Raw genomic sequence first — 27,449 nt, 5'->3', positions numbered from 1 at the left:
ATGGTGGCGGTATTGGTGGACTCCCCGCATCCTGGTCGCACCCTCGCACGGCTCGCGCTTCTGCTGAGCCTGGTGTGGCGCGGGGGCCATGGCCGCGACCCGCCCACCGTCGCCATCCCGGATCAGGGCACGGTGATGGGCATGTACATGAAGATGTTCCGGACGCAGCGCGTCATCGCGTACCTCGGCATCCCGTACGCGCAGGCACCGGTCAACGAGAAGCGCTTCACGCCACCCGTCGTCGACAATCTGCCGGGCTGGGAGGGTGTGAAAAACGCTACCAGTCTGGCCCCGCACTGCTGGCACATGCCTCGGGACACTCACCGGAGGCACAACCAGCTGTTTATGGAGCTGATCCGATCGGGCGATGACGGCGGCGGTGGCGGTGGTGCCGGGGAGAGGCAGTACGACGAGGACTGCCTGTTCTTGAACATCTACATACCGGACGGTAGGTTGCGACGTCAAAGGGTGGAGGGAGCAAATTTCGGCTTCGGGTGGGAGTTCCTTGAACTTTGCGGCGTGGTCAACTCGAATCGCGGGTGTGGGTGTTACGTGGAAGGAAAATGAGTGTTCTCGGACCATGGTGAAAAAAAGGAATGCAAGAATCGAAGTGGGCTACAAAACAGTTGTAAGAAGTGTTCAGCAAACAGTTGTAAGAAGTGTGTTAAACTGAGGACATCGGTAGTGCTTTTGTCATTTTGTTTACGTTGCTCATCGTCACGTTTAACAATAACTTAGTGACCTCAAAAAAGACCACAAAAAGCATTCAATTTGACAAGATTTTCTTTTGCTTCATAGTGGGTTGATCTCACGGGGGCTTACGTTCCATTGAACTCCGGGGCTTCCTTCGCAAGGAAATGAATCGAGCGGGAAAAATGCCACATGCCACCGGTGCGAAGGAAAACTCATAAATCCGGTCGGCATCGTGGGCGACGCAACGTGCGACCATCGACGACATAACCGACTCGTACCAGGGCCAAAAGGAACCGTACCGAACACCCCAAGCTGGTCCGTACGCTCCCGAGGGGAAGTAGCCAAGGCACCAGCCACGCTACCGAGTGCGAGGGCGACATTTTTCCTTGAACGGAGTCAAATTTTCATTTTATGGCCGTTGACTTCCTGTGGGTCCTGGCCCGAGAAACACCATGTGTGCGGATGTATCTGTATGTGTGTGTGTATGCGTGAGGTTTTTTGTGAGGGAAAAAACTCGAATATTTTACCGCGAACGTGAAATAGAAGAAACAAGGCAGCATGTAGAGTTGCAAATGCTTCCTTAGGCCGGTTTCGGTTAGCTGCTGAGTCGGGAAAACATATTTTGATCCATTTCTCTGCTGACGTTTCCTGTGCACCGTTACCGTGCTTAGGTTAACTATAATGGAAAAATGCATACATTTTTACTAGCCATTAAATAACCACTACTAGGCTGAAGCTGCTTGTATAGCGGATCATAAATCGAATTGCATCAAATATATGTTATGAGTGTTGCATATGATTTATCAAACGCGCCATTTGTTGGAGCTGAGCGTCATCGATAATGTTTATCAGGTTTTTTTGTTATTAGAGATTGTTGAAAACTATGTTTTGCAAGGCTTCAAACTACCAGGCGTCTCCATTTGAGTGAACTTCAAAAGTTATTTGATTTATTTTCACGTTGGTATGCTACTCCATAATGTGTTGGGTTCAATTTACAACAAGGTTGTTTATTATGTGTATATACACTATCCTCTGCTTGAGTCTATTACTTTTTTGTAAATAGGGAACGGGTTAAAAATATGGATTGTTGGAAACTATGTTTCGGAAGGCTTCAAACTACCAGGCGCCTCCATTTAAGTGAACCTCACAAGTTATTCGATTTATTTTCACGTTGTCACTCTACTTCGTAGTGTGTTGGGTTCAATTTACCAACATGTGGTTCATTTTGTATATTCATACTATACTTAGCTTGAGTCTATTACTTTGAGTTCTTTTAATCGCATTTTCCTAACTCTTGTTAGTTGCATGCTAAAGGCACTACGCCTAAAGGTATGCTGTTTGAAGTAATGCTACATCACGTTTTCTTCCACGTAAATTAGCACTAATTCTAGTTGATCGCGATCACCAATGTTTATCTTACCTTCCTCATCGTTGGAATACATCAACATAATGCTAATCATCACGCAGATATACCGAACCATTTTCTAAGGGGAACACTGTCCATGAACCAGCTCCCCTTTTTGTTGTACCATTTCGAATCCCTACCTGTGTCGGAGGGTTTTCTTTTCCTTTACTTAAGTCACACTTGCATCAATGTACGTATCAATTATTTTTTTCTACTCGAGCAGTATTATCTAAATGGAGGACCATTTATCAGCCGGCATAATTTAATTCCTTAGGGCGAATAGTTGATGTCTTTTAGCAAAATCTGGTAGGTTCATTTTAATTACTAACCTTGCTAAGCTTAGCTTTGCTTTCAAGTCGCTTTATTGAAGCGTTAGTAAAATATTACGGCAAAACTAACGCTTACATTTGGGTCACACGTAAACCACAAATAGGTTACCCCTAAGCGAGAAATAAGAGGTCTTTCTAATCTTTATCTTTCGCCTTAGCTTGTTCGAAAACGGTACTTGGAGGCAATAATTACGCTCATGCGCTTCCTATTCTCAGCAGAGCTCTATGCGTGCTGGTAATTCGGGGGTTTGAAAAGCGGATCTTAATATAATTTACCACAGCATGTGACAAGAGCAAGCCCATTGAAAACAGAAAGATATGTGAGCAAGAGCTCAAAAACGCGCTGAAAACGTAATATCGTATTGAAAACAAAACAAAAACGCCATTTTACTCGAACCCCGTCGGCAGTGGTAGCAGCACGACAAATTCCTTTCTAACCTACATTTCGAATGAATCGTCTAACCGGCGCTAGAATAAATACAAACCCAACCAGGAGCAGTGTTTTGAGCGGCTTCTATTCTGTTTAACTGTCAAAAATGTCGCTTCGTTGCGCTTCCTACCCTGAGTCCTTTCCCGCTTGTTCGCGCCAGTGGCAAACGAGCCATTTGGCAATAAAAGTAGGCTTTTCCCCGCGCGAAAGGGCAAACACTCGTCCGCACGTGTGGGGTGTTGGAAAAGCCACGGCCTGCTCCTTGCTCGCAACCCTACGCCGTTGCTACGGGAGCTGTGCGCGGTAATCGATTTCCGTGTGGCTCCGTGGATTGTTTTTCTTCATCGCTGTGGCAGGCGGATTTTTCTTTTTGCAGCACCGAAAAACCAGCTCGCGATTGTGGAAAACTCACACGTGGTTTCAAGTGGCAAGCCTTAGTAAAATAATAAAATTAAAAAATTTGAGTTTGAATATAATGAATTACAATCCTTTGATACATATATAATTACCTAAAAATTACCTTTAACATACCTTCAACCTTCAAAATAGTTCACCTATAGTATTCATGAAATCCGCATATATTTTTGTCACTAATAAAGCTTGTTGGAATTAGAAAATTATGCAACACATCGTAACCATGAGCTGCGAGAAAAAATCAGCAGTAAAAAGGTATAGAAAGGTTGACATTGAACCCCGTTGTGGCCGGAATGGAAGATCACGGACGGCGGCTTATAGAAATCGGTATCACTTGATCGAAGCATTCATCAACGTTTCTCGCCTTAATTATGAGCCTCTTATATAACCAACGACATGACCATGAACTGGTCGTCAGGTCAGCTCGCTTCTCGGGTTTCGCTACCAGCCTTATGTTCTTACTGATGGCGCTCACCTGGAGACTGCAGATGCCGAGAGCTGACTCATTCGGCACGTGGTGAAAATCACTCATACCATTTCCCTCGTTGCAGCCTATTTTTCTCTGCTCCGTCCAAACAACAAACGGATGAAGAAAAATCGAACGAGCCCTCCATTGCTGTATCGCTTCAGAATGGCGATGGAGGGATCATAAAAATGGTAATAAGATCGCCGAATTTACGACACGAACGGTTGCAATTACTGGGAGCCATTTCGAGCTTAAAACGCTCAGCAAGCCCCCTAATAGGTGTGTAAAAGGCGACAAAACCATTCTCGCAGTACCATACGCTCCGGCGTGCAGTGGAAAACCCCATCGATCGAACCTTTGGGTTTCCGTTTTGAAGGTCACAGTGGGGTGAAAACTTTGACTTCCCGATCGGCCCCTAAACAAGGTGCAAAATCGAAACGACTTTCCAGCGTGCCCTTCGATGGGCTGCAATCGAACATCGTTCATTTAACGCCAACACGCACCTTCATCCCTGTTCACCTGTAATTGAATCTTTATCGTGGACCCTCAAGCAGCCGTCGAAATCGTTGATTTCACCCCTCGAATCCACCCGACTGAGCTGCCACGTGTAACGGATATCCTCATGCGTGAGGCTTCTTCCGGGTGCTTGTAATTGATTGTAATCGGTTGCGGTTTGGTGAGAAAGTTTTAATTTCATTTGAGTTCCGATCAAAACCGACCCTTCTCCTCCCGGATGTTTAGCGGAGCTAATTGTTTGTGCGTGAACGAGCAACTTTTCGCGAGCGGGCTGTTCTCCATTCGTTTTTGCCGGAAAAATGAACGTCGCATCAGCTCGATCAGGTATCAGTGTAAAGTGAAAAGTTAGCCACATTAACGGAACTCTTACATCTTGACTGGGAGAGTTAGTTTCTTTATTTTACCACACCTCAAAATCCATTGCTTCAGTTTCGTGTACTCACAAACAGATAGCCGGCGGCTCAGAGCCTTGAAACTTCAGCGCAATTTCAAGGCCGTTCGGTAAAGAATTCAAATATGACGTGCCGGAACAGAGACTGCATATATCTAAACCGCGAAGTTACTCTGGCTTCCGGAATGTTCCGCCTCAAACTGAGGCCACCCTGCGAATCGGGGCAGTATTTCATGCCCACAACCTTATTCGAGGACGCCTTTATGACGGGCTTGTTCTGACAGTTGTGCGATCACGTAGGACCTTCAGGCATAGTTCTGTGTGTGCCGGAGTTAAAATCATACCATCCCGGTCACCACGACATTTCTCCCCTCAGCTGCAGGGGTTTCTATAGTTCCCCGGTGTATGAATCACATCGGTTTTCGTGCCTGGGTAACCTAGAGTTGTGGCTATAAAAATAAGATTACCCCGAAGGAGCAAGACGTCGCCCGCGTTGAGGTCGTCCGAGCTCTTAAAAAACGGGAAACGGAACTACGCTGCGAGGCGCCAGTCTACGAACAATTTACCCCGAAATCGATATGCAAATCGGCAGGATTACAACGTTTAACGGTTCTCAGAAGTGGTGTACAAGGCCGCAGCAAGCAAAGAAGAGTGGAATGAAATAATGTGAACGTATCAGCTTATCGTGTGGACTCGTAACAATTATGTAATGGAATTTAAGGATCTGGTATTCAATCTTATTCATAGCAAAAACATAAATTAACATGTCACATGTTACATTTACTCTAAAAGCTGCATCAAATAGCAGTTAGCAAGAGAGTCAAAGTAAAGTTCTTACACTAGGTTTCTGCTATAACAATAAAAACATATAAGTCCAATGTTAAAACCTTCCCTGGGATTTATGCTTGCATGACTATCGTGCTTTAATAGCTTTATCTTCGCCCATTTATCAGCACCAAACAGCATTCAAATGGCAAGTTCGAACAGGTAAAAGCCGATAAATCGCGCACGGATAGGAATTCATCCATTAACCGACCTTGTGGCTCGTCCACCCGACGTATGAAGTGTGATCAATTACTTCCAGGCTTACCTGGTTTGAGGACGATCCTTCTAATTGACTAAGAAATGACAGCTAATTGCAATCTCTGATAAGCGTCGTCTCAGTTCGTTATTCTTTTGTTTGCTGCACCTTGCACCCGGCAGTCGGGTGTTGTGCGAATATGTGAACCTTTCCTTGGCTGTTGTCGTCGACGGGCGTATTCTGAGCTCTACCAGCGTTAGATTGCGTGACGAAGTTAATTGTGCCTCCAGTAGCTCGCTTCGAGCACGCCTTCGATAGAAGGCTGAAGCTGAAACAACGGAGTTCGCAAGACAGCGTGTCCTGATGACCCCGTGAACTCGCTTTCGCTATGGGTCCGCTGGGGGCAGAATTTGCGGTCAGTCGCGTCTAAGATCAGCCCGCGGGTCCTTATCTTTATTCGAGCTTGTTTTGCATGTTTCGTTTATCCAGTACATGACAGGATGTCCATCGAGGTTTGGAATACCCTTGAACTTTACTTAAACAAAAACAAACACTAATTCGCTAGCTATTTTGGGAGTTTTATTAGCAACATCATTAGTTACCTAGCGATTCGTGCAACAGTTCCAGACATTTCGTGTCGCGACTCGTCAAATTTTGAGTTTGTATCAAATCAGTCACACTCTTGAAGGGTAACGAGGTTTGAGGCTGTATTTTGAAAAAGCATTTTCTATTTCAACATAGGTGGTGTTCTAAGGAATCTTAACAAACCTTACATTTGAAGCATGTATAATGCTCAGAATACTATACATATACTATAGACATATAGTATGATCATTACTGCATGCGTTTAACAGTAAAGTACATAATTTTTTCCATAACAATAAAATGTCTAACATATTCGTTACAAGCTAGACAAAATAAACCAATAGCCTGTCGTAGCTTTGCTGTTGCATGCAGCACCGCTATCGAGTCCATAAAATGTGATGCCACCTCACCGTCTCGCACCATATCGCACCAGACTGCCACATGCTTCACATATCTCGATGTCAGACCTGCCTCCTGAGGAACCTCGGCGCACAGGCGACACGCGAACACCGAATTCCAAATTCCCCAACGGGAGCCGCGTGCCCCAACCGGACAGTGCTGGTTGGGATTTTAAATTCCACCCATTAGCGTACGCTCGCAAGGACCCTCATAAGGACCCTCGCTCGGTGGCGTATAATTACGCCCTGTTACGGAAATTGTCCCAAAATTGTGGACACCCACGGCAGCGACCCTTCAACTTGGAGCGTGGGCTGTACGGCTTTGGCTGTCAAATATTTATACCAAGACGACAAATTCCTTCGGCTGCGGTGTTCCATGCTTCGTGTCACCACATGCTAGGTAGCGAACACTCGAACGTCCCCTATGAACACTGCAGTGGATATGAGCACGGTTTCGCAGTACACCCGCAATGGGTTAATGGGTTTTTAATTTACTACTAAAAATCCCCCGGCTATTAGGTTTCCACCCGCTGCAATTTCATCAGCATCAACAGCCGAGACAGGCAGAATTCCAGCTGGTAGACATTTGCGACCAAACTTTTGCATGCAGCCGTGGGAATGCGATGTGTCGAGTACTCGCCTTGGAGGAGATGGTCGTCTTCAACAAGCTGCCCTCGTTGCGTAGAACCTCAGCTACTTCGAAGTGTCAAAAGCAAACCCTACATCAATATTTCAAGATCGGCTCGCGCTGATAAGACCCTACGCCTATGGCGCCGCTAGAATAGCCAAGGGTTTCTCCAAGAAAGCGTGACGGTGTCGGTTACACCACGAACAGCGAAACCCCACCGCTTGGTCCAAGACGAACCCTCTGTCGACGGTTTAGCCTTCACACGGGCACAAATTACCGACCTGCAGGACCTGCCGTTTCCGCCGGAGCGAAGTTCAACGAACCGACGCCGGCACCATTCGGGCACTGGGTTAGCGCTCGTCCAAGAAGGACCCTCGGCACGCGCTAGCATGATTTCGCAAACTCACGACCGTCAACGGGGCGTTCTTTTTCGCTTTCGGTGGGGCGAAAAGCGAGGTCGAGCTAGTTCACATAATTTATTTGCAGCGGCCTTTGTGGAAGGAAAAGTGGAACAAAATTAAGGGTGGCTTCGGTTCTGGTTTGTTTGGGTTTCAACTCGATATCGGTGAATGGACAGGGCGCGTGGATGTTTTCTCCGATCGAAGTAGGCATGGACGATTAATCAAACGATCCAACTGCGCAATGACACGGCAGAGAATTGATAAGTGAACGTATCGAATTGCTTAACATTATCCTTGCGAAAAGGCACTATAATGGGACTAGCATTAAGGGTAACGTTTGAACCACTGGATGGTTTTGACTATTGAGGACTTCATTAACTCGTACAATTTTGAACGTAACCTCGGTCATCGGGGATAGATCGAGCCTAAGGACTCTAGTCTAATTTGCCTGTACACAAACACACAAACTTTCAAACTAACATTCCATGCCACCCTTATCTCTTTGGTTGTCTTTCCGTTGTAGCAACGATGCCATCGGACGGTTACTCGGTGCTGGTCACGTTCCCCACCGGAGACTTCGATGGCGACACACCATTCACGCTAAACCCATTCCAGATGGTGTTCAAGCAGAAGATCATCGTCGTAACAGTGGCGTACCGGTTGGGCATCTTCGGTTTCTTCACTAGCATGGACGGCGAGGCACCAGGCAATTTTGGACTGATGGACCAGTCTGCGGCTCTGCTCTGGGTCAAGCGCAACATCCGGCTATTTAACGGGAACGAGGATTCGGTCACGATCATGGGCCACGGTACGGGCGCAATCTGCGTGGGGCTTCACCTCACGTCCGGCGAATGGACGCAGGACATGTTCCACAAGGCCATCCTGATGTCCGGCAGCTTGCTGCTTGACTCGAGCGTCCGCTCCGCCAAGCAATATGCATCTTCTTTGGACGAACTAGCGACCGCCTTCGGGTGTTTCCGCCGGCCGACCACAAAGCTGATGGATTGCTTACGACGGGTTGACGCGCAGATCCTGGCCGAAAACTCACCCCCGATCGACTGGGGTCCCGTCATCGACCAAGGGCTAAGCAACATCACTACGCCCTTCATCCCGGACCATCCGAATATGCTGGTTCACCAGGGCAAGCTACGGAGAGTGCCACTGCTGATCGGCCACACGGACATGGAGGAGGTGTTGGAGCTGACGATGGGTGACATGCTGGAGCACGGATTGGGAGCGGAGATGTTCGAGACACTGCTCGGGGACGTCGTGATGGGTGACTTAGCCGAGATGGACTTCAACGAGACGCTATGCGGTGGCAACATGGACATCGTGATGGAGGCGATCCAGTACCAGTACAAGCCGTATCCACCGACGACCGATCCGATTGTGCTGCGTCGCAAGTACATCGAGTTCGCGACGGAGCGCAAATACGTCGCACCTACGATCGAACTGGCCATGCACATGAGCCAGCAAGCGGACACGTTCGTGTACCGGTTTGACATCCGGCCGCGGACAACTGCTGCTCTCAGAGATGTGCCGGAATGGGTCGGAGTGCCACACAACTTCGAGCTGATCTTCCTGTGGGGCCTCCCGTATTGGCTGGCCCTGGCCGACCAGATGCAGTGGGATAGCGCGGACAAGCGGGTGGCCGATATCGTGATGACGTTGTGGGCCAACTTCGCCAAGTTCACCAACCCGACCCAAGTTGGGGTGTACATCCGGTGGGAGAAGTTCACCGTCACCGAACCGGGCGTGCTGATCATCGATCGGTCGTTCAACATGAGCGATCATACGACGATGAGCTTCGACGCTGTCAAGTTCTGGAACCACTATTACCCAAGTGTCATCAACTTTGCCGCCCAGTGCTGTAACGCGACGTACAATGGAGGCGCTCGGGGTGCGATCTACCATGGTTTCCAAACGGGTAGTTTCGTTCTGGTCTGTCTGATTCTGTTACAATCATTCCTGCACGTGCAGACTGCGTACATTTCGTTTTCGACGTAGTATGCCTCACACCAGCCGACCGTTAGGAGGAGCCATTTTTGTAATAAAGCAATTTGTACATATATCAGCCGGCGCACGCGTACGCGACTGGTGTGCTAGCATGCTAGAGTTGTTTCCGTTTGTTTTCTGTGTTGTTTCACTTTTGTAAACGAACACGAAAATGATTTCCTCTAGTTGAAATTTGTTCTCTTATAATTCGAAATCAAAGACAGTTCACAGAATTACATATGTACAAATAAAGGATAGACATTATGTGTTGTAATTAACGAAGGATTTACTGATAATTGAATTAGCATCGCTTCAAGCATCATCGTTTCATTTCTCTACATAAGCTATGAAACATTGAAAGAAACTTCTCGTTCAATTTAAATCCTAGTATTCGTTAAATGATCAACGTTCATAGCGATATTTGTTTTATTTTTTTCCCTTTTCTTAATATCCGAGAACATTACTAATTCGAAAATTGCTCATTGGTGCGTGGTTCAATCCTAGTCCACAATTTATGAAGATTGAACAAACAACAAGAATAAGCATTTAGCAACACACATAGTATAACAATTGATGCAACGGAATAAAAATGCAATATAATAATTTGATAGAGAAATGTGCTCAATCAAAATCTCTATTATTCAGATATTAGACATAAATTAGATATCTTTGTTACTTGTTGTGAATTGAAATGGGAAATAGTGTTTGAACATTATATTTCGTGGTTTAGGTCTGTTGGATATGAACACATTAGAATCATTTAACTGAATAATGTAAACAAAACAAGTGACATTTACCACAAGATCATACAACGGGTAAATAATCAACAATTAGTTCATTCAAAACAATTCTGTAAGTTGTTTATATATTTTCAGTACAAAAGCTACTAGCTAACAAATCTCAACAAAGGTGCATCTTCCTACACTGTTGTAGGTCTGCAGAATAGTTTTACAAAAGACAAAGCAGCAAAAATGAGTAGACGTAACGTTTGGAAGTATGAAGAAACGAAAGAAATGCTTCAAATAATGTACGACAACAATTATGCACAATCGTTTGGCACCAAGCATAATCAAAATGTGGGAATATACCGAAAAATTGAAAAAGAAATGGTTCAAAGCGGATACCGTTACAAAAATTATGAACAAATCGGAGTGCGATGGAAGAATTTAAAAAATTTATATATGAAAGCCAAGCGAAGCAGCAGCAAAAACGAACAGCAACTATTCCCATACTACGAAGAGATGGATCAGCTACTCAGTAACATCCCTGCACAGTCTATCAGCGTAATCAACGTAACCGGACTTGATGACAAAAGTATAGACGACAGCCAACCCACAACCATGTTGTATGCAAAAGGAACGCCACTACCTGTAAATCCTTTAGCCAATCAAATTCAACGCAAATGTGAACAGATCATGGATACGAAAAACGGAGTCTTCAATAAGTCAAATCCAGCGTCTATATTTAGTCGCGATCCACGTAAAAGAAGAAATCGTACAAACAAATTGGAAATGGCGATAGCTACATCCAAAGAGGAACTAAATGACGAATTTTACCGTGCTCAGAAGCAATTAATTGATTATGAGTTCCAGCTTTATATTCGTAAAGAAGAAGAATTTATGCACCGTATACAAGAATCAACAAAAGCTATGCTGGAGGAAAATATGACACGATTTTTCACACGGCTCAAAGATGTGATTGAGAGTCATTCCGGTCACCATGTGGAAGTAATCGAATCTTACGTAGATCATACGGATGCTGAACGTTCCACGTGATAATAAAGTATGATACGATTTCGAATTATAATAATAGCAAAGAATTATAAAGTAATTAAATAAAGTTGAATGATTTGCTTAATCGTCATCATCCACGATTAGAGGAAAATGTTCAAACATGTATTTGCACAATTGGTTTCTAACTACCTCGCCTTCATTGGAAACAATTTGACATTCCCAGCGAGGCTGGTCTGGAGCAATATCATACTCATTATGACATTCGCTCCAACGGTCTAGATATGGGGATCCCAGTCTTTCAGCGATATTGTGTAAAATGCAACATGTAATTATAACCTCGGATACAAAATTAATGTCTAGGTTTAACCCTCGATTCAACACCTTCCAACGTCCAACCAGCCGCTCAAACGCTTTGCTGATACCGCTCCTTGCTTTTGCGATATATACATTAAAAGAACGTTGTGGATCAGTCAATGCTTCATTACCTGGGGGGTATGGAGTTATCAACCATGGCAACAAAGGATATCCATGATCTCCTAACAAACATGGTATTACATCAACTCCATCGATGTTGCAGGAAGGCTTTAAGAAAAAAGTAGATATATATATTTATATACATACATTTTTATGAGTTTGGGTTAATATCATGTAGCAGATTTATTCTACCTGTTCAAGTTGTTCCATCGACTGATAGAGGCTGGACTCTAGAAGAACAGCTGCATCTTTTGTGTGACCAGTGTGTTTACAGGATACGTCCAAAAATCTAATTTAAAATAGTACGTCACCTTTTCTATTCGTGTGTATTACGCTCTTAGTTATATTATCTTACCTGCCATTACAATCCACCACTGCTTGCATTATGACGGAAGTCCATCCTTTACTGTTAACATAATGCGTCGGCTCATTGCCCGGTTGGTTAACGGCAATATGTAAACAATCGATTGCCCCAATGACTTGTGGAATACCGGCAAGTTCTGCAAACTCTTCGGTAGCATTTTCAATATCTTTAATATTCATTGGCATTCGAATTACGTCTCCTCGGAACGCCCTTATGACTGCACGACAAAACGCGCGCAAACATTTGTGGACTGTACTAAAATGAACTCCAAACTTATTTCCCACCGAACGATAATCCTTTCCGGAGCCAAGGAAATAAATGGCGATGGAAAATTTGATCTCCGCAGCTATCGGTACACCCTTGAATAATTTGTTCGCCAACTCATCCTTTATCTGACACAAAATAAAATTAAACATTCCATAATCCATTCGAAGCTGCTCGAGTTCCTCATCATTAAATTCAGATTCTTCACGGTTAATGAAAGCGTGCCACCAGTCACGATTGTATTCTTTCGGTTGGGCTCGTTTCCGAATAGATATCCTTGAGGCAACATCCAACAGTAACTGCCGCCTTTTGCGTCGGTAAAGGTCGTAGTTTCTATGCAGACGATGTGAAAGCTTCGATATAAATCGTTGCCTCATTCTAGAGATGCGATCTCGCTGCCGTTTCATGTGCAATGTTACCTGCTGCAGTAACATCGAACGGTAGTCAAAAATTATCTTTGCAATAACGCTGTTGGTTTCCATTCTTGCTAGTTTTGAATTGACTAGTTGTCTAACTATTAGATTAACCTGGTATTACTATCTAACATGTGATTCACTAACCCAAGTCAATTAAAAAAAATACTTTAAAATAGCACGTTATTGGGTATAAATTATCTGTAGCATCATACCGCTTAGTTTTAAATCGATTTGTTTATTAGACGATCCAATGACGTTTAGCACCTAGCAAAACATTCTTGACAAATGTTTTTCTCAAAACCAAGATAGTTGTAGAATGAGATACGAATCATTTCCATGTACATCAGATGCGTGCAAATGGTTTAACATTAAAGTTAAATCAGTTATTAAAGTGTACATTTCGATTATAGGTGGTTCATTCATAAACAATTCAAAATAACTAACACGACACGGCTATTGTTAATGTCTTCGGTTATTTTTAATGGCATTAGCGAGACAATATAAGTAATGATCAGCCGTTGCTAGTTGAGCGCCACGCAACTCGAACTATTTCGATCATAGCCACCACGCAAAAGTAAATATATTCATTCTTCAAGTATTAAAATGAACTTGATGTATTTCAACCTTAATTTGATCTTTACATAGATTACGAAGAGACTGGCATGTTCGATGAAGGTAAACGAATTGCTTAAAATTAAATACAATATCCCTAAAATATTAGATTTAATCGACTTCCTCCATGTGCGAAAGGTCCTCGGAGTCGTCCACCAGTGGCGGAGCATCGCCTCCTGGCGCTGCAGTTGTACTACCGGTAGTCTCTGCTGCCATTGGCTCATCCTCGTCAATTCCAAGACCAAGCTTGATCATGCGATAGATGCGAGATGCGTGCGTTCCGGGTTCGTCCAGCGAGAAGCCCGACGACAACAGGGCCGTCTCATACAGGAGGATCACCAGATCCTTCACGGCCTTATCGTTCTTGTCCGCGTCGGCGCGCTGACGGAGCGTCTCGACGATCGCATGGTCGGGATTGATTTCCAGATGCTTCTTACCGGCCATGTAGCCCATAGCAGACGAGTCACGCAGCGCTTGCGCTTTCATGATACGCTCCATGTTGGCCGACCAGCCAAACTGGGAAGTAACGATACAGCAAGGAGAGTCCACCAATCGATTTGACACGACTACCTTCTCCACTTTGCTCTCTAGCACTGACTTCATCACCTTACATAGGTTCTCGAACTTGGTCTTGTCTTCCTCGCGTTTCTTCTTCTCAGCCTCATCTTCCGGCAGATCCAGACCTTCCTTTGTCACGCACACCAGCTGCTTGCCCTTGTACTCCTTCAGCTGTTGGATGACATACTCGTCGATGGGCTCCGTCATGTAGATGACCTCGAAACCACGCTTCTTTACACGCTCTACGAAAGCCGAGTTCTTCACCTGCTCGATGCTTTCACCAGTGATGAAGTAGATCTGCGATTGGTTCTCCTTCATGCGGCCAACGTAATCGGCCAGCGAGCAGTTCTCATCCCCAGAAGCAGAGGTATTGAAGCGCAACAAATCGGCCAGCTTCTGACGGTTCTGGGTGTCTTCATGCACGCCCAGCTTCAAGTTCTTGCTGAACTGGTCGTAGAACTTCTTGTACGTCTCCTTATCTTCAGCTAGTTCCTCGAACAACTCCACACACTTCTTCACCAAGTTCTTACGGATCACCTTCAGGATCTTATTCTGTTGTAACATCTCGCGGGAAATGTTCAGCGGCAAATCCTCGGAGTCTACCACTCCCTTAATAAAGTTCAGGTAGTCCGGAATCAAATCATCACAGTTGTCCATGATGAACACACGTCGCACGTACAGTTTGATGTTATTCTTCTTTTTCTTGTTCTCAAACATATCGAAGGGCATGCGACGGGGCACGAACAATAGCGCACGGAAGTCCAACTGACCCTCTACCGAGAAGTGCTTCACGGCCAGGTGGTCCTCCCAGTCGTTCGTCAGGGACTTGTAGAACTCGCCATACTCTTCCTGCGAGATATCGTCCGCATTGCGCGTCCAGATAGGCTTCGTCTTGTTCAGCTCCTCGTCCTCGGTATACTTGACCTTCACAGTCTTCTTCTTCTTGTCCTTCTTGTCATCGTCCTCCTCGGCGTCCTCCAGCTTTGGTTCTTCGTCCTTCTTTTCCTTCTCTTCTTCCTTCTTTTCTTCTTCGGCCTCGTCGTCGCTCACCTCCTTCTCGCGTTCCTTCTCCACCAGCAGCTTGATTGGATAGCCAATAAACTGGGAGTGCTTGTTCACGATCTGCTTGATCTTGCTTTCCTCCAGATACTCCAGCTGGTCCTCTTTGATGTGCAGCACGATCTTGGTACCGCGGCCCATCGGCTCACCACTGTCCGACCGCACTGTGAACGAGCCACCAGCCGACGATTCCCACACGTACTGTTCGTCGTCGTTGTTCTTCGACGTAACAACCACCTTGTCGGCGACCAAATATGCCGAGTAGAAGCCCACACCGAACTGACCAATCATGCTGATGTCCGCGCCCGCCTGCAGCGCTTCCATGAACGCCTTGGTGCCGGATTTTGCAATCGTACCGAGGTTGTTCACCAGATCGGCCTTCGTCATGCCGATACCGGTATCGATAAGGGTCAGTGTGCCGGCCTCCTTGTTCGGGATGAGCTTGATGTACAGCTCTTTGCCCGATTCCAGCTTCGAAGGATCCGTCAGCGACTCATAGCGGATCTTGTCTAGGGCATCCGACGAGTTCGAGATCAATTCACGCAGGAAGATTTCCTTGTTCGAGTAGAACGTGTTAATGATCAACGACATCAGCTGAGCAATCTCAGCCTGGAATGCGAAGGTCTCGGCTTCTGGTGCTTCCGGCATCTGAAACAAAAGAGCATAGTGGAATCATATTGCAAGAACAGTAAGAACAAGAACAATTCTTTCCTGAAGAATGATATCTTGTACAGGATACAGACAAGATTACACCATTCGGTCTTTTCTTCCCGTATATCGAGGCAATACATTTTTACCGTATTTTACAACCAAATCTATCTTCAAGGCTGATATGTGTTTGTAACCTACCTTTGAAAAGTTAGTTAGTTTTACGGTGCTTCTATTTCACGCGATAAAACGCTATTCAAACGCTGTCCTCTGACGAAGTAGCTTCACGTTCAGCGTCGCTATTACTGTGCACTTTTACACACGTGCTTTCAGTTAAGAGAATTTCTGGACTGCTTCCGGAAGTTTCAACCGCACGAGTGCTAATGCCGGTTCACCGTTTTGTAAAATGCTGGTACGAATTCTATAAATCGAAGAAGGGGTAGAATGAACCTGCTAGAAAGCCGAGCTCCAATTAATCTGCTCGAATTCACACAGGGTGAGGCAACAAAAACATCGCTGTGAATCATTTTTCCTTGAATTGTTCTCACCTCACCAGTTTTTCACTTGATTTTCATCAAATAATTATACGCCGAACTCGCTAAGACCATTGGATATGTTAAGCATTCGATTTATTTATCGATTAGCACTGCGTTTATTTTTCATATACTCAGATCCGAGGCTATTTTCTCGAAAATTTGATGTATGACCGCCAATAACAAGATACATATTTTGGGAACAAAACATAGTTCATCGAGACATGTGGATTATCATATAGATTGTTAAATAAATGATGCTTTTTTACCATGAATATAGCGCATTAAATCCTTCTAGGAAAGGCCAATATTCCGCTCGTGTAATCCGTTTACCGGTATTTTTGACGCTTGCATCGATGACAGACTGATGAAAAGAGCTCGAAACATCGCATGAACGGGCGCGTCCGAAGGAGAAATTGGCGCGCTCATGCCGTTCGGCTATTTCCTCCGTATTCATCGAGTTTGTGTAGCATTTGTTCGGCGAATCGTCTAGAATCGTCTGGAACATTCTAGAAGGATCTCGATGTATCGCGGTATCTGTTTCCGTTATCTGTCTCTGTTGCTCACGCTGTCAGTTGCTATGACTGAACGTGCTCGTTATATGAACGTCACCGCAGTATGCTTTTCCGCTTTCGAGAAACGTCTTGCAATTGCCAGAGAATACAGCAGTATTTTAAAACCAGACAAATCCAAGCCTAGCATTTATTTTACTCTGAATCGTTGATGAGTGCGGATCGTTCACTCGTAAATCGAAGTGCCAGTGTGAAGTGCGTGTAAAGCTAATCGAGCTAAGAAAGTTTTTAACTTTTGAGCTAAAGCGAATCACATTCCGTGCTAGTTAATTTAATAATACAAACTTCTAATTTACAATTCAAGGTAAATATTGTATTATTGTTACTAAACGTGTAAACGATTAAATATTCAGAACAAGGGAATGGTTTCCTAATTTATGATGGATATTACCATGCATGTTATGTGCAAGTTTTTCTGAATCGTTAAATTTTCATTGAGTTTGCCAACATAATCGGCCATAATCTCCATATATCTACCATTTAAATATTTGCTGTTCAGTGATAATTAAAGTCGTAGTGGTAATAAACACAAAGTTCAATTTAATGGATGAAATTTTATTTTAAAAGTTCCCGTTTGGATAAACAGAAAAACATATTATTTTACATATTATAAGGGTGGCAAATTCGTATTCAGCTATGTGTTTGCTGGTGATGATTAAACTTGTGTAATCAAAATCATTGTTTTATTGCAGATGCCGGAAGCACCAGAAACCGAGACCTTCGCATTCCAGGCTGAGATTGCTCAGCTGATGTCGTTGATCATTAACACGTTCTACTCGAACAAGGAAATCTTCCTGCGTGAATTGATCTCGAACTCGTCGGATGCCCTAGACAAGATCCGCTATGAGTCGCTGACGGATCCTTCGAAGCTGGAATCGGGCAAAGAGCTGTACATCAAGCTCATCCCGAACAAGGAGGCCGGCACACTGACCCTTATCGATACCGGTATCGGCATGACGAAGGCCGATCTGGTGAACAACCTCGGTACGATTGCAAAATCCGGCACCAAGGCGTTCATGGAAGCGCTGCAGGCGGGCGCGGACATCAGCATGATTGGTCAGTTCGGTGTGGGCTTCTACTCGGCATATTTGGTCGCCGACAAGGTGGTTGTTACGTCGAAGAACAACGACGACGAACAGTACGTGTGGGAATCGTCGGCTGGTGGCTCGTTCACAGTGCGGTCGGACAGTGGTGAGCCGATGGGCCGCGGTACCAAGATCGTGCTGCACATCAAAGAAGACCAGCTGGAGTATCTGGAGGAAAGCAAGATCAAGCAGATCGTGAACAAGCACTCCCAGTTTATTGGCTATCCAATCAAGCTGCTGGTGGAGAAGGAACGCGAGAAGGAGGTGAGCGACGACGAGGCCGAAGAAGAAAAGAAGGAAGAAGAGAAGGAAAAGAAGGACGAAGAACCAAAGCTGGAGGACGCCGAGGAGGACGATGACAAGAAGGACAAGAAGAAGAAGACTGTGAAGGTCAAGTATACCGAGGACGAGGAGCTGAACAAGACGAAGCCTATCTGGACGCGTAATGCGGACGATATCTCGCAGGAAGAGTATGGCGAGTTCTACAAGTCCCTGACGAACGACTGGGAGGACCACCTGGCCGTGAAGCACTTCTCGGTAGAGGGTCAGTTGGACTTCCGTGCGCTATTATTCGTGCCCCGTCGCATGCCCTTCGATTTGTTCGAGAACAAGAAAAAGAAGAATAACATCAAGCTGTACGTGCGACGTGTGTTCATCATGGACAACTGTGATGATTTGATTCCGGACTACCTGAACTTTATTAAGGGAGTGGTAGACTCCGAGGATTTGCCGCTGAACATTTCCCGCGAGATGTTACAACAGAATAAGATCCTGAAGGTGATCCGTAAGAACTTGGTGAAGAAGTGCCTGGAGTTGTTCGAGGAACTAGCTGAAGATAAGGAGACGTACAAGAAGTTCTACGACCAGTTCAGCAAGAACTTGAAGCTGGGCGTGCATGAGGACAGCCAGAACCGTCAGAAGCTGGCCGATTTGTTGCGCTTCAATACCTCTGCTTCTGGGGATGAGAACTGCTCGCTGGCCGATTACGTTGGCCGAATGAAGGAGAACCAATCGCAGATCTACTTCATCACTGGTGAAAGCATCGAGCAGGTGAAGAACTCGGCTTTCGTAGAGCGTGTAAAGAAGCGTGGTTTCGAGGTCATCTACATGACGGAGCCCATCGACGAGTATGTCATCCAACAGTTGAAGGAGTACAAGGGCAAGCAGCTGGTGTGCGTGACGAAGGAAGGTCTGGATCTGCCGGAAGATGAGGCTGAGAAGAAGAAACGTGAGGAAGACAAGACCAAGTTCGAGAACCTATGTAAGGTGATGAAGTCAGTGCTAGAGAGCAAAGTGGAGAAGGTAGTCGTGTCAAATCGATTGGTGGACTCTCCTTGCTGTATCGTTACTTCCCAGTTTGGCTGGTCGGCCAACATGGAGCGTATCATGAAAGCGCAAGCGCTGCGTGACTCGTCTGCTATGGGCTACATGGCCGGTAAGAAGCATTTGGAAATCAATCCCGACCACGCGATCGTCGAGACGCTCCGTCAGCGCGCCGACGCGGACAAGAACGATAAGGCCGTGAAGGATCTGGTGATCCTCCTGTATGAGACGGCCCTGTTGTCGTCGGGCTTCTCGCTGGACGAACCCGGAACGCACGCATCTCGCATCTATCGCATGATCAAGCTTGGTCTTGGAATTGACGAGGATGAGCCAATGGCAGCAGAGACTACCGGTAGTACAACTGCAGCGCCAGGAGGCGATGCTCCGCCACTGGTGGACGACTCCGAGGACCTTTCGCACATGGAGGAAGTCGATTAAAATGAATGTTTTAAAGATAAGATTCATAACTTTAAGCAGTCTTTACCATATTGTTTGTATGCTAGAAGCCATTCGCTAGGTTATTTATATAAAACGATTCCAAGGGCTGATCTGATGCATATATGGAAGTTAGGTTTTGATGGAAGAGGAGCATACGATATAAAAGAGATATGAATTTTAGCTTATGATTGTGCATGCAGACGTCGAGCAGATTCTTTACATGCCGTTCAAGGGATCTTTACGCAGGTTGTAGGTGAAACTTGAATCTTTACTTACATGGTAGACTGACACAACATGTGTTCAGTACGCAATGCGTATAATTTGCATCCAGCATCCAAAGAACAGATTCCACTATCCCATATGGCACTAAAAGGGTTAGAAAACGTTTAGCGTTGCAGGCATGTAGCGTTGTCTCGATATCTTGTATTTGTTTCTTCTAGCTACTGAGACATAAAATTTACCGCGTTATAGCGGAATAACGAATAAAGGTTTCCTAATATATTGTAAAAATTGAATGTGTATTAGGCAATGTTTAACCATTGGACTCTTCGTTGGGAAAAACTGAATAAGCCGCATTGAGGTTGAAGTACGATATTGAAGATCACAAGTTAAACCTCATCTTGGTACAAGCCAATTTATGTTCTTCTTTATGACGATTATCATATCAAATTGTTTTTTTTGGTAAGTATTAATGTGTTATGAAATATAAAAAAAAACATACCGTTGCCTGAACTAGAACACTTAGGATACCTCACTGTGATCTATAGCGATCTTGGCATACATACACATGCTTGATGGTTGTATCGAACGGGCTTTTGTTTTTCCTCATGTTCTTTGGCTAGATTTCCAGGTAGAATGCTAACAAGGGTGTGTAGCAAAGGGTGGCAATCGTTGCCATAGTTGTCAAACGGTAAAACGGTTTCATCCGTCAGGTGTGCGTCGTGTACCTCGCCCGATCTTTCTCGCCGTGATCTTGATGTATCTCGTTGTTCAGCTGTAAACAAAGCGCTTCTCTCAATATTTTGCTCAACTTGGGCATAGGTATGATCATGTGTACTCGAGCGTTTATGTGATATTGTGGAGTGAAGCATTTACAACGTTATTGGGAGTTGTATTAGCCGCGTGTGAAATCGTTGTTTCAAAGAAATTCTTCTATTAGAATGGAATCCTAAAAGTGTGTCAACGTATACAAGAATAAGATGCCATCTCTGTTAATAATGAAGCATTTAGCTTTCTGTCATAAGTGGGGCGTTTTAGCTGTGCTCAGTTCAATATTGCTCTTGGTCGGTGTGTTAGCGGCAGAAAAACGATCGTATTTTGGATGTTACGAACGCGATCGTTTCGCACGATTGGCTCTAACGACGGAAAACCTGGACGTATGCGTCGACAACTGCGAGAACACGTACCATAGGTAAAATAACAAACGGATATCAATTAACCCCTCGTATAGATACATCGCTGGGTAATGGTCCCCCTCCCCTGAAATAGCAATCCAAATGGTAATCTAATGGTTTGCTTTATTTCACAATTCCATTGCTTTTCTCAGGTATGCGGTACTTTCCGGGTCACGGTGCAGTTGCATCAATACGATACAAACGCGTGTTCTGCAGGATCGCGAATGTGATCTGCCATGCAGTGAGCAACCGGAAAATAATTGCGGTGGCGTAAACGCGCAGGCAGTGTACGAAACGGGCATCGAAGTTGCCGGACCTGTGCAGAACCTTCGCATCAACGGTGAGCAGAGGGAGGATACTATTTCGATCCTGTGGGATCTGCCGCCCAGCGACGGCGTGATGGTGGAAGAGTTTGAAATCATTGCCGAAGTATCGCGCACCTACGCCAGCTACCGGATACACGTGGCCCGTTGGTCGGTGCACAACATCTCGACTGGGTTTGAGCTTTCCAACCTGAACCCCGGAACCGAGTATAACGTAACGGTGGTGTCAGTCTCAGCCAAAGGTGACGGTGGACGGGCTAGCATTGTCGGTAGTACGGAAATCGGACGTCCCGATCCGGAACCAGAAGAGCCGATCATTTTGCGTCGGTTCGAGTCCACCATTCAAATACAGATTCCGCGGGCGACGAACAACAACGGGCCAGTTAATTACTACCGCGTGGTGGTACATTATGTTAACAGTGAGCTGATTCAACAGATCGACGAAACACAGTTGAACACGTTCCAAAAATCGAAAGAAAACAAGGTGCCGTACTATATAGCGGCTGAGCTTGAGATGAAAGATGAAGATTCGTTGCTATTTACCGTGGGCGATGGGAGGGAGTATCGGAGTTATTTCAACCCGCCCATTACGGCGCGCACGCATGTGCACATTTCCATCGGTGTAGTCAGCATTCTCAATCACGTTGTGAAGGTTCGGTATGCCACGACAACGCATGAGCAGCATCAGTACCCAGATCATCATCATGTGAACTTGAAAACGGTCGAACTTGGTAAGTAAAGAATCGGTGCAGTCTTCCCTTGGACATGCGTTCCAACGTTACCGCAACCATCCATTGTAAACCGTTGAATTAATCGTCCATGTACGTTTTCGTTTGATTTTGTAGAACGAAACGAAACCCTCATCACTATCCTGACTGTTGCCTGCATTTTGTTTGGCATTGTTCTCACGGCAGCCATTATTCTGTACGTGTATCTGCATTTTAAAACGCCAACAGCCAACACGCGGCCCTTTGGGGACCACCACGAGCTGACGCTGCAGGGCCCTATTCTGGAGGTAGAGAACAGCGGCTACATGCCGGACATCTACGAGCAGCGTGGATTCGAAGCGGAACTGCGCGACATCATTGACGGTTTAGATCCGTCGAAGAATCACGCTCGGAAATTCCTGAGTCTGGACATCAACCGGATACTGGGTAGCGGAAAGTACGGGGACGTTTTGCTCGGCGCGCTGCAATGGCAAGAGCAAGACATGCCGGCACAAGTACACGTCATCACGGACGACATGGAGAGCGTGGATCAAATCGCGTTTTTAAACGAATTTCGGCGAATAACAGCGCTAGAAGAGCATGCAAACGTTATCCTTTTCTACGGTGTGTGCGTAACGCCCGACTGGTGCTACGTGCTGTTTGAACAAATGCAAACTACCCTGAAGCAGACGCTGCTAAACGCACGAGTTCCGATCAACGCTAACGGTGCAAAGTTTTCGACCATTTCTGAGGAGATCGTGGTGAACATCCTATGTCTGGTGTGCGATGGCATGCAATTTTTGGCCGATAGCAACGTAAGTGTATATGATGAATCCACATTCGCCCTAGCATACCTAATGCTCAGTTGTGTCTTTTTTTAGATCGTCAGTAAAAAACTGTGTGCCCGTACCGTATACGTGAACACCAAATTTGAGGTGAAGGTGAGCGCATTCGGACCACCGCTGTATGCCGAGGATACTGGAGCGGCGATTGCGATCACACGCTGGCACGCGCCGGAGGTAATCAAATTCCAAAATCACTCTGCGAAAAGTGACGTTTGGTCGTTTGGCTTGCTGATCTGGGAATGCTGCTGCCTTGGTGCCACTCCTTACGGGACGACGACGACGGACAATCTTTTCCCGGTGATTCGCGCCGGTCAAAAGCCAGAGCGACCCGCGTTCATGTATGAGGATTTGTATCAACTCTGCCTGAACTGCTGGGATCTGGATGCAAACGACAGGCCCAGTTTTGATGACATGCGTCGCTATTTGCGACAGACGCTACCAATGCTCCGGTACTTACTTTCATTCGAACGTAAGCAGGGCATCCAACTGCCACCGTATTTACCTCACCTGGAGGCGATAGGTTAGTAAAAATGTGTGAAAATTGACCAGTATTTAGAGCAACATAATTCCGTCCCGATTGAAAATGCAAGCGCTTAAGATCACAATGAAGTGCTTGATGTGTTTCATTCTTATTTAATAAAAAAACTTTATATTTTAATATATTTACAATTGTTTATCTGAATAAAGTACATTTTTGTAAGCTTTTTTATACAAAAATCGTTTGACTTATGTTTCAAATGCATTCGTTTAGCAGGGTACGAAATAACATGAAAAGGTCATGCCATGGACAGCATGCAATTCTCCTGCATAGCAGAAGGATACGTAAAGAGCACCTATGGAGGATAACAGGTCAAACTATAGCATAAGGAAAAGTGTCCATTCAATATAATTATGATGACAATCAAAGGCGGAGTTATATAAAACAATTCTTATTTCTTTTGCAGCAGGCCATTACGGCTCGACGATTGTAGCACCATAAAATGACCAAATAAAACAAATTCATTTACTCCTATTTGTCAGTCAAGTGTTGTTTCACCTCCGTAGTTTCTTTATCCTGATCAAGATCTAATTGATGAATGATTTGATGTTTGGGTATAATGTAGTCTGTAAAGGAAAACAAACATAAATCTTGTGAAACTATTTTTGGCATAAATATTATTTAAATTCACCGTTGATCAAAATCATAGTTATAACTTACCGTGATTTTGTTTTGTTTTAGTTTTTGTAATACCATTTGAAAAGAAGTTTCGCTTTCCAATTACTCTTTCTCTCGGTACCCATTTGCTATTGTTGCGGACCTTTCCCATCTTTCGCAGACGGTTGGAAACAGTCATTTCGGTTACATTTAGTTGTCCTGCAAGCTCCTTCAATGTTTGTGCGGGATTGGAATCCAACAGTGCTTGCAATTCATGATCGTTGAATTTTTTTGGCTGACCCGATCGTTCTTTATCATTAACATCAAAATTACCCTTTTTAAATCGTTGAAACCAAAACCGACAGTTGGGATATGATGGAGCTTTTTTACCGTACACTTCCACGAGATGTTGATAAGCATCGGCGGCGGATTTTTTAGAATCAAACAGAAATAAGAGCGAATGACGAAAATGTATGTTCGAGCGTTCCATGTTTTGTTTGTAAACATTGTGATCAATGTGTCAGTTCGTTCAGTTGGGTGCGAATCGGAAGAGGCACAGGACATCATATTCGTTATACCTGAATTCGCGTATTACGAAAATATGTTATTCACACGAGAATAAAGCATAATTATGACAAAATTTATATCCTACATGTATGTCTTAAACATACGTAGTGGGCATAAAGCGATTAAAAATGTCATGTTCCAAGAAGGCTTGATTGCCTTGTTTAGAATAATAATCAAATACATAAATTGGAATAAATAATATAAACTGTGTCCTGGGAAACTGTAAGTGTGAGCAACAGAGACAGATAACGGAAACAGATACCGGGATACATCGATATTCTACTAGAATGTTCCAGACGATTCTAGACGATTCGCCGAACAAATGCTACACAAACTCGATGAATTCGGAGGAAATAGCCGAACGGCATGAGCGCGCCAATTTCTCCTTCGGACGCGCCCGTTCATGCGATGTTTCGAGCTCTTTTCATCAGTCTGTCATCGATGCAAGCGTCAAAAATACCGGTAAACGGATTACACGAGCGGAATATTGGCCTTTCCTAGAAGGATTTAATGCGCTATGTTCATGGTAAAAAAGCATCATTTATTTAACAATCTATATGATAATCCACATGTCTCGATGAACTATGTTTTGTTCCCAAAATATGTATCTTGTTATTGGCGGTCATACATCGAATCTTCGAGAAAATAGCCTCGGATCCGAGAATATGAAAAATAAACGCAGCGTTAGTCGAAAAATAAATCGAATGCTTAACAAATCTAATGAGCTAGGAAAGTTTAGCGTATAAATCATTTACGCAAACTTAAGTAATTAATTTAACGAATAACGATCAACTAGTCATTTACAGCGATGTTTTTTGGTTGGCTTATCTTGAGTAATTTTGGTGGATGAAGTACGGTTCGGCATATGAGCAGGTTCATTTTATCCCCAGTAGAGAATTTATCCGAAGTTTTAGCCTATTTTGAAGTGCTAAATGAAATTAATGAATGAATTTCTATTCGAATGAAGTAAAATAAAGATGTCGAATAAAAAATTAGTACTCAACGAACACCAAGAAATCGTTGCTTACCCTTTAAACGGATCAGTACGTGCGGATGCCATACGTGATACGACCGTTCGCGATCTTCAATTTTTTTATTTAACTGTTAGTAATAAAATACAAACATTAGAATGAAAACCCTGTTGTGTCCTTAGACTGATTTACCTGCTATTGAAATTACAGGCTAAAATATAACTAACTATCTACACTTTAAAATAGGAAAGGACAAGATCAACTACAGTGCACGTGTGTTGCTCCGATGGCTGATGTGAGAAAGCGGGAGATCGCTAAGTTGAGCTTCTTGAAGGACCCGATTGTTCGATGATCGACGCTCAGTCAATCAGTTCTTGCAGTCGACATACACGAGCAACTGGCTGCGTTGATGCTGAAGTCGGCTGCGTGCTCACAACAAACCCTATTAAATTCAAATATAGATCTGTGTCTAAAATCAATGCTTTTTGTGAAAAGAACGATATTTATGATTATAATGAACATGCCTGAAATATACAATGACACGGATAAGCATTGATGTCATTGTAGATAGCACATACAACATTTTGAATCCTTGAAGACTTGAAAGCGTCGGTTCGTTATAAAGCGGTAACGTATGTGGAACTGAGTGGAAAGATGTGCATTTCCAAGCACACTCCGCAAGTGATAAAACGAGACAAAACTTGTCCTACGATCGCTTGAATGGAGCAGTTGCGAACGATCGAATGAAAATTGTACAGCATTACCTCTCTCTGTTCGTCTGAGTGTGTGTGTGTACACATGTCGCGGATGGTACAGCAGTCAGTATTTTCTTGCCCAATGCCAGATCATTGCAGTCATCTGGTGCACATCCCGCGGAGGTTTACGCTATTCGATGATCAGCGGTTTCGCGAACCGATCATGAAGGCGTGTGCAACTCATCTTCTCTGACGTTCTTTGTGTTACCCACCGTTGGGGACTCTTATTATCGGAGCTGATAACAGTTCGTACAAAATTGGCCGATCGGCACTAAATAATCTACAATCGCAAGTATATGTAAGTAATGCAAAATACTCTGTGAGTGCACTCGTGCTGTGAAGTGTGTTTTACGAGCTTAAGGTGATAGGGGTCAGTAATTATTTATCAACAATCAGAATAGTTTTCGTTTGTTATAATGCCAGTCGTCGTCCGTTTGCAACACTGATTTGTGAGTGTTTTATCAGTAAAATAAAAATATTCTGATAGGTTATTTTAAACACTAGATAGATTGATAGATAGATAGATAGATAGATAGATAGATAGATAGATAGATAGATAGAAAGGTAAAACACTTTTATACAACAAAAAAGTAAAAGACTCATCGTGATGTGTTTTAATTGAATTGAACATGAATCACAAAAAAGCATGAAAAAATAGTTCAACCTCGGTGGAATACGGACAAGTGAAAGAAGAGTCACATAGAAGAAACCGGTTAAAGGTGAAATGAAAAAAACATTAAAGGAATGCATAAGAGAGCGATGGAATGTGAACCGATGTGTCTAGCATTGAAAGGTCTTCTGCTCTGCACAGGTAGATTGGGCATCGTTAGGGAGCTTTTTTATGTTGGCCACTCCCTTTAGTGATGACGATGATCGCTCACAACACCTGCCCGCAGGTACAAGCATTGAATGTGGAGGGGAGATCGTCATCGCTGCGCGATCGCGTTCGTTTGTACCGACATTATATCATCATTGGCTTACCGGTAGTGCGCATAGCTTTT

The 27,449-nt window shown here is 44.4% G+C and overlaps 5 protein-coding genes across 5 annotated transcripts; 3 read left to right on the top strand and 2 right to left on the bottom strand.

The window, feature by feature from the left end:
* Window positions 1-9,684, top strand: LOC128724924 (carboxylesterase 5A). The gene is made up of 2 exons (XM_053818646.1): window positions 1-448; window positions 8,201-9,684. Exons 1-2 carry the CDS (start codon window positions 1-3, stop codon window positions 9,682-9,684), a joined length of 1,932 nt encoding a protein of 643 aa, XP_053674621.1.
* A 1,841-nt stretch (window positions 9,685-11,525) lies between these two features.
* LOC128726673 (uncharacterized) lies at window positions 11,526-12,989 on the bottom strand. Its single transcript, XM_053820494.1, has 3 exons — window positions 12,235-12,989; window positions 12,072-12,168; window positions 11,526-11,987 (listed from the first exon to the last, which is right to left on the bottom strand). Exons 1-3 carry the CDS (start codon window positions 12,987-12,989, stop codon window positions 11,526-11,528), a joined length of 1,314 nt encoding a protein of 437 aa, XP_053676469.1.
* Window positions 12,990-13,498: 509 nt separating this feature from the next.
* On the bottom strand, window positions 13,499-16,142 carry LOC128723246 (heat shock protein 83-like). Its single transcript, XM_053816964.1, has 2 exons — window positions 16,002-16,142; window positions 13,499-15,800 (listed from the first exon to the last, which is right to left on the bottom strand). Exon 2 carries the CDS (start codon window positions 15,798-15,800, stop codon window positions 13,647-13,649), a length of 2,154 nt encoding a protein of 717 aa, XP_053672939.1. The 5' UTR covers window positions 16,002-16,142; the 3' UTR covers window positions 13,499-13,646.
* A 922-nt stretch (window positions 16,143-17,064) lies between these two features.
* Window positions 17,065-20,261, top strand: LOC128723033 (heat shock protein 83). The gene is made up of 2 exons (XM_053816737.1): window positions 17,065-17,209; window positions 17,598-20,261. Exon 2 carries the CDS (start codon window positions 17,598-17,600, stop codon window positions 19,749-19,751), a length of 2,154 nt encoding a protein of 717 aa, XP_053672712.1. The 5' UTR covers window positions 17,065-17,209; the 3' UTR covers window positions 19,752-20,261.
* A 707-nt stretch (window positions 20,262-20,968) lies between these two features.
* LOC128724923 (putative inactive tyrosine-protein kinase Wsck) lies at window positions 20,969-23,696 on the top strand. Its single transcript, XM_053818645.1, has 4 exons — window positions 20,969-21,162; window positions 21,298-22,199; window positions 22,314-22,990; window positions 23,057-23,696. Exons 1-4 carry the CDS (start codon window positions 20,969-20,971, stop codon window positions 23,543-23,545), a joined length of 2,262 nt encoding a protein of 753 aa, XP_053674620.1. The 3' UTR covers window positions 23,546-23,696.
* The last annotated feature ends 3,753 nt before the right edge of the window (window positions 23,697-27,449 follow it).

Source organism: Anopheles nili, chromosome 3 (genome assembly GCF_943737925.1).
Source record: "Anopheles nili chromosome 3, idAnoNiliSN_F5_01, whole genome shotgun sequence".
Taxonomy (NCBI): Eukaryota; Metazoa; Arthropoda; class Insecta; order Diptera; family Culicidae; genus Anopheles; species Anopheles nili.
The sequence above is the reverse complement of the archived record's forward strand: the minus strand, read 5'-3'. Positions and strand labels throughout refer to the sequence as shown.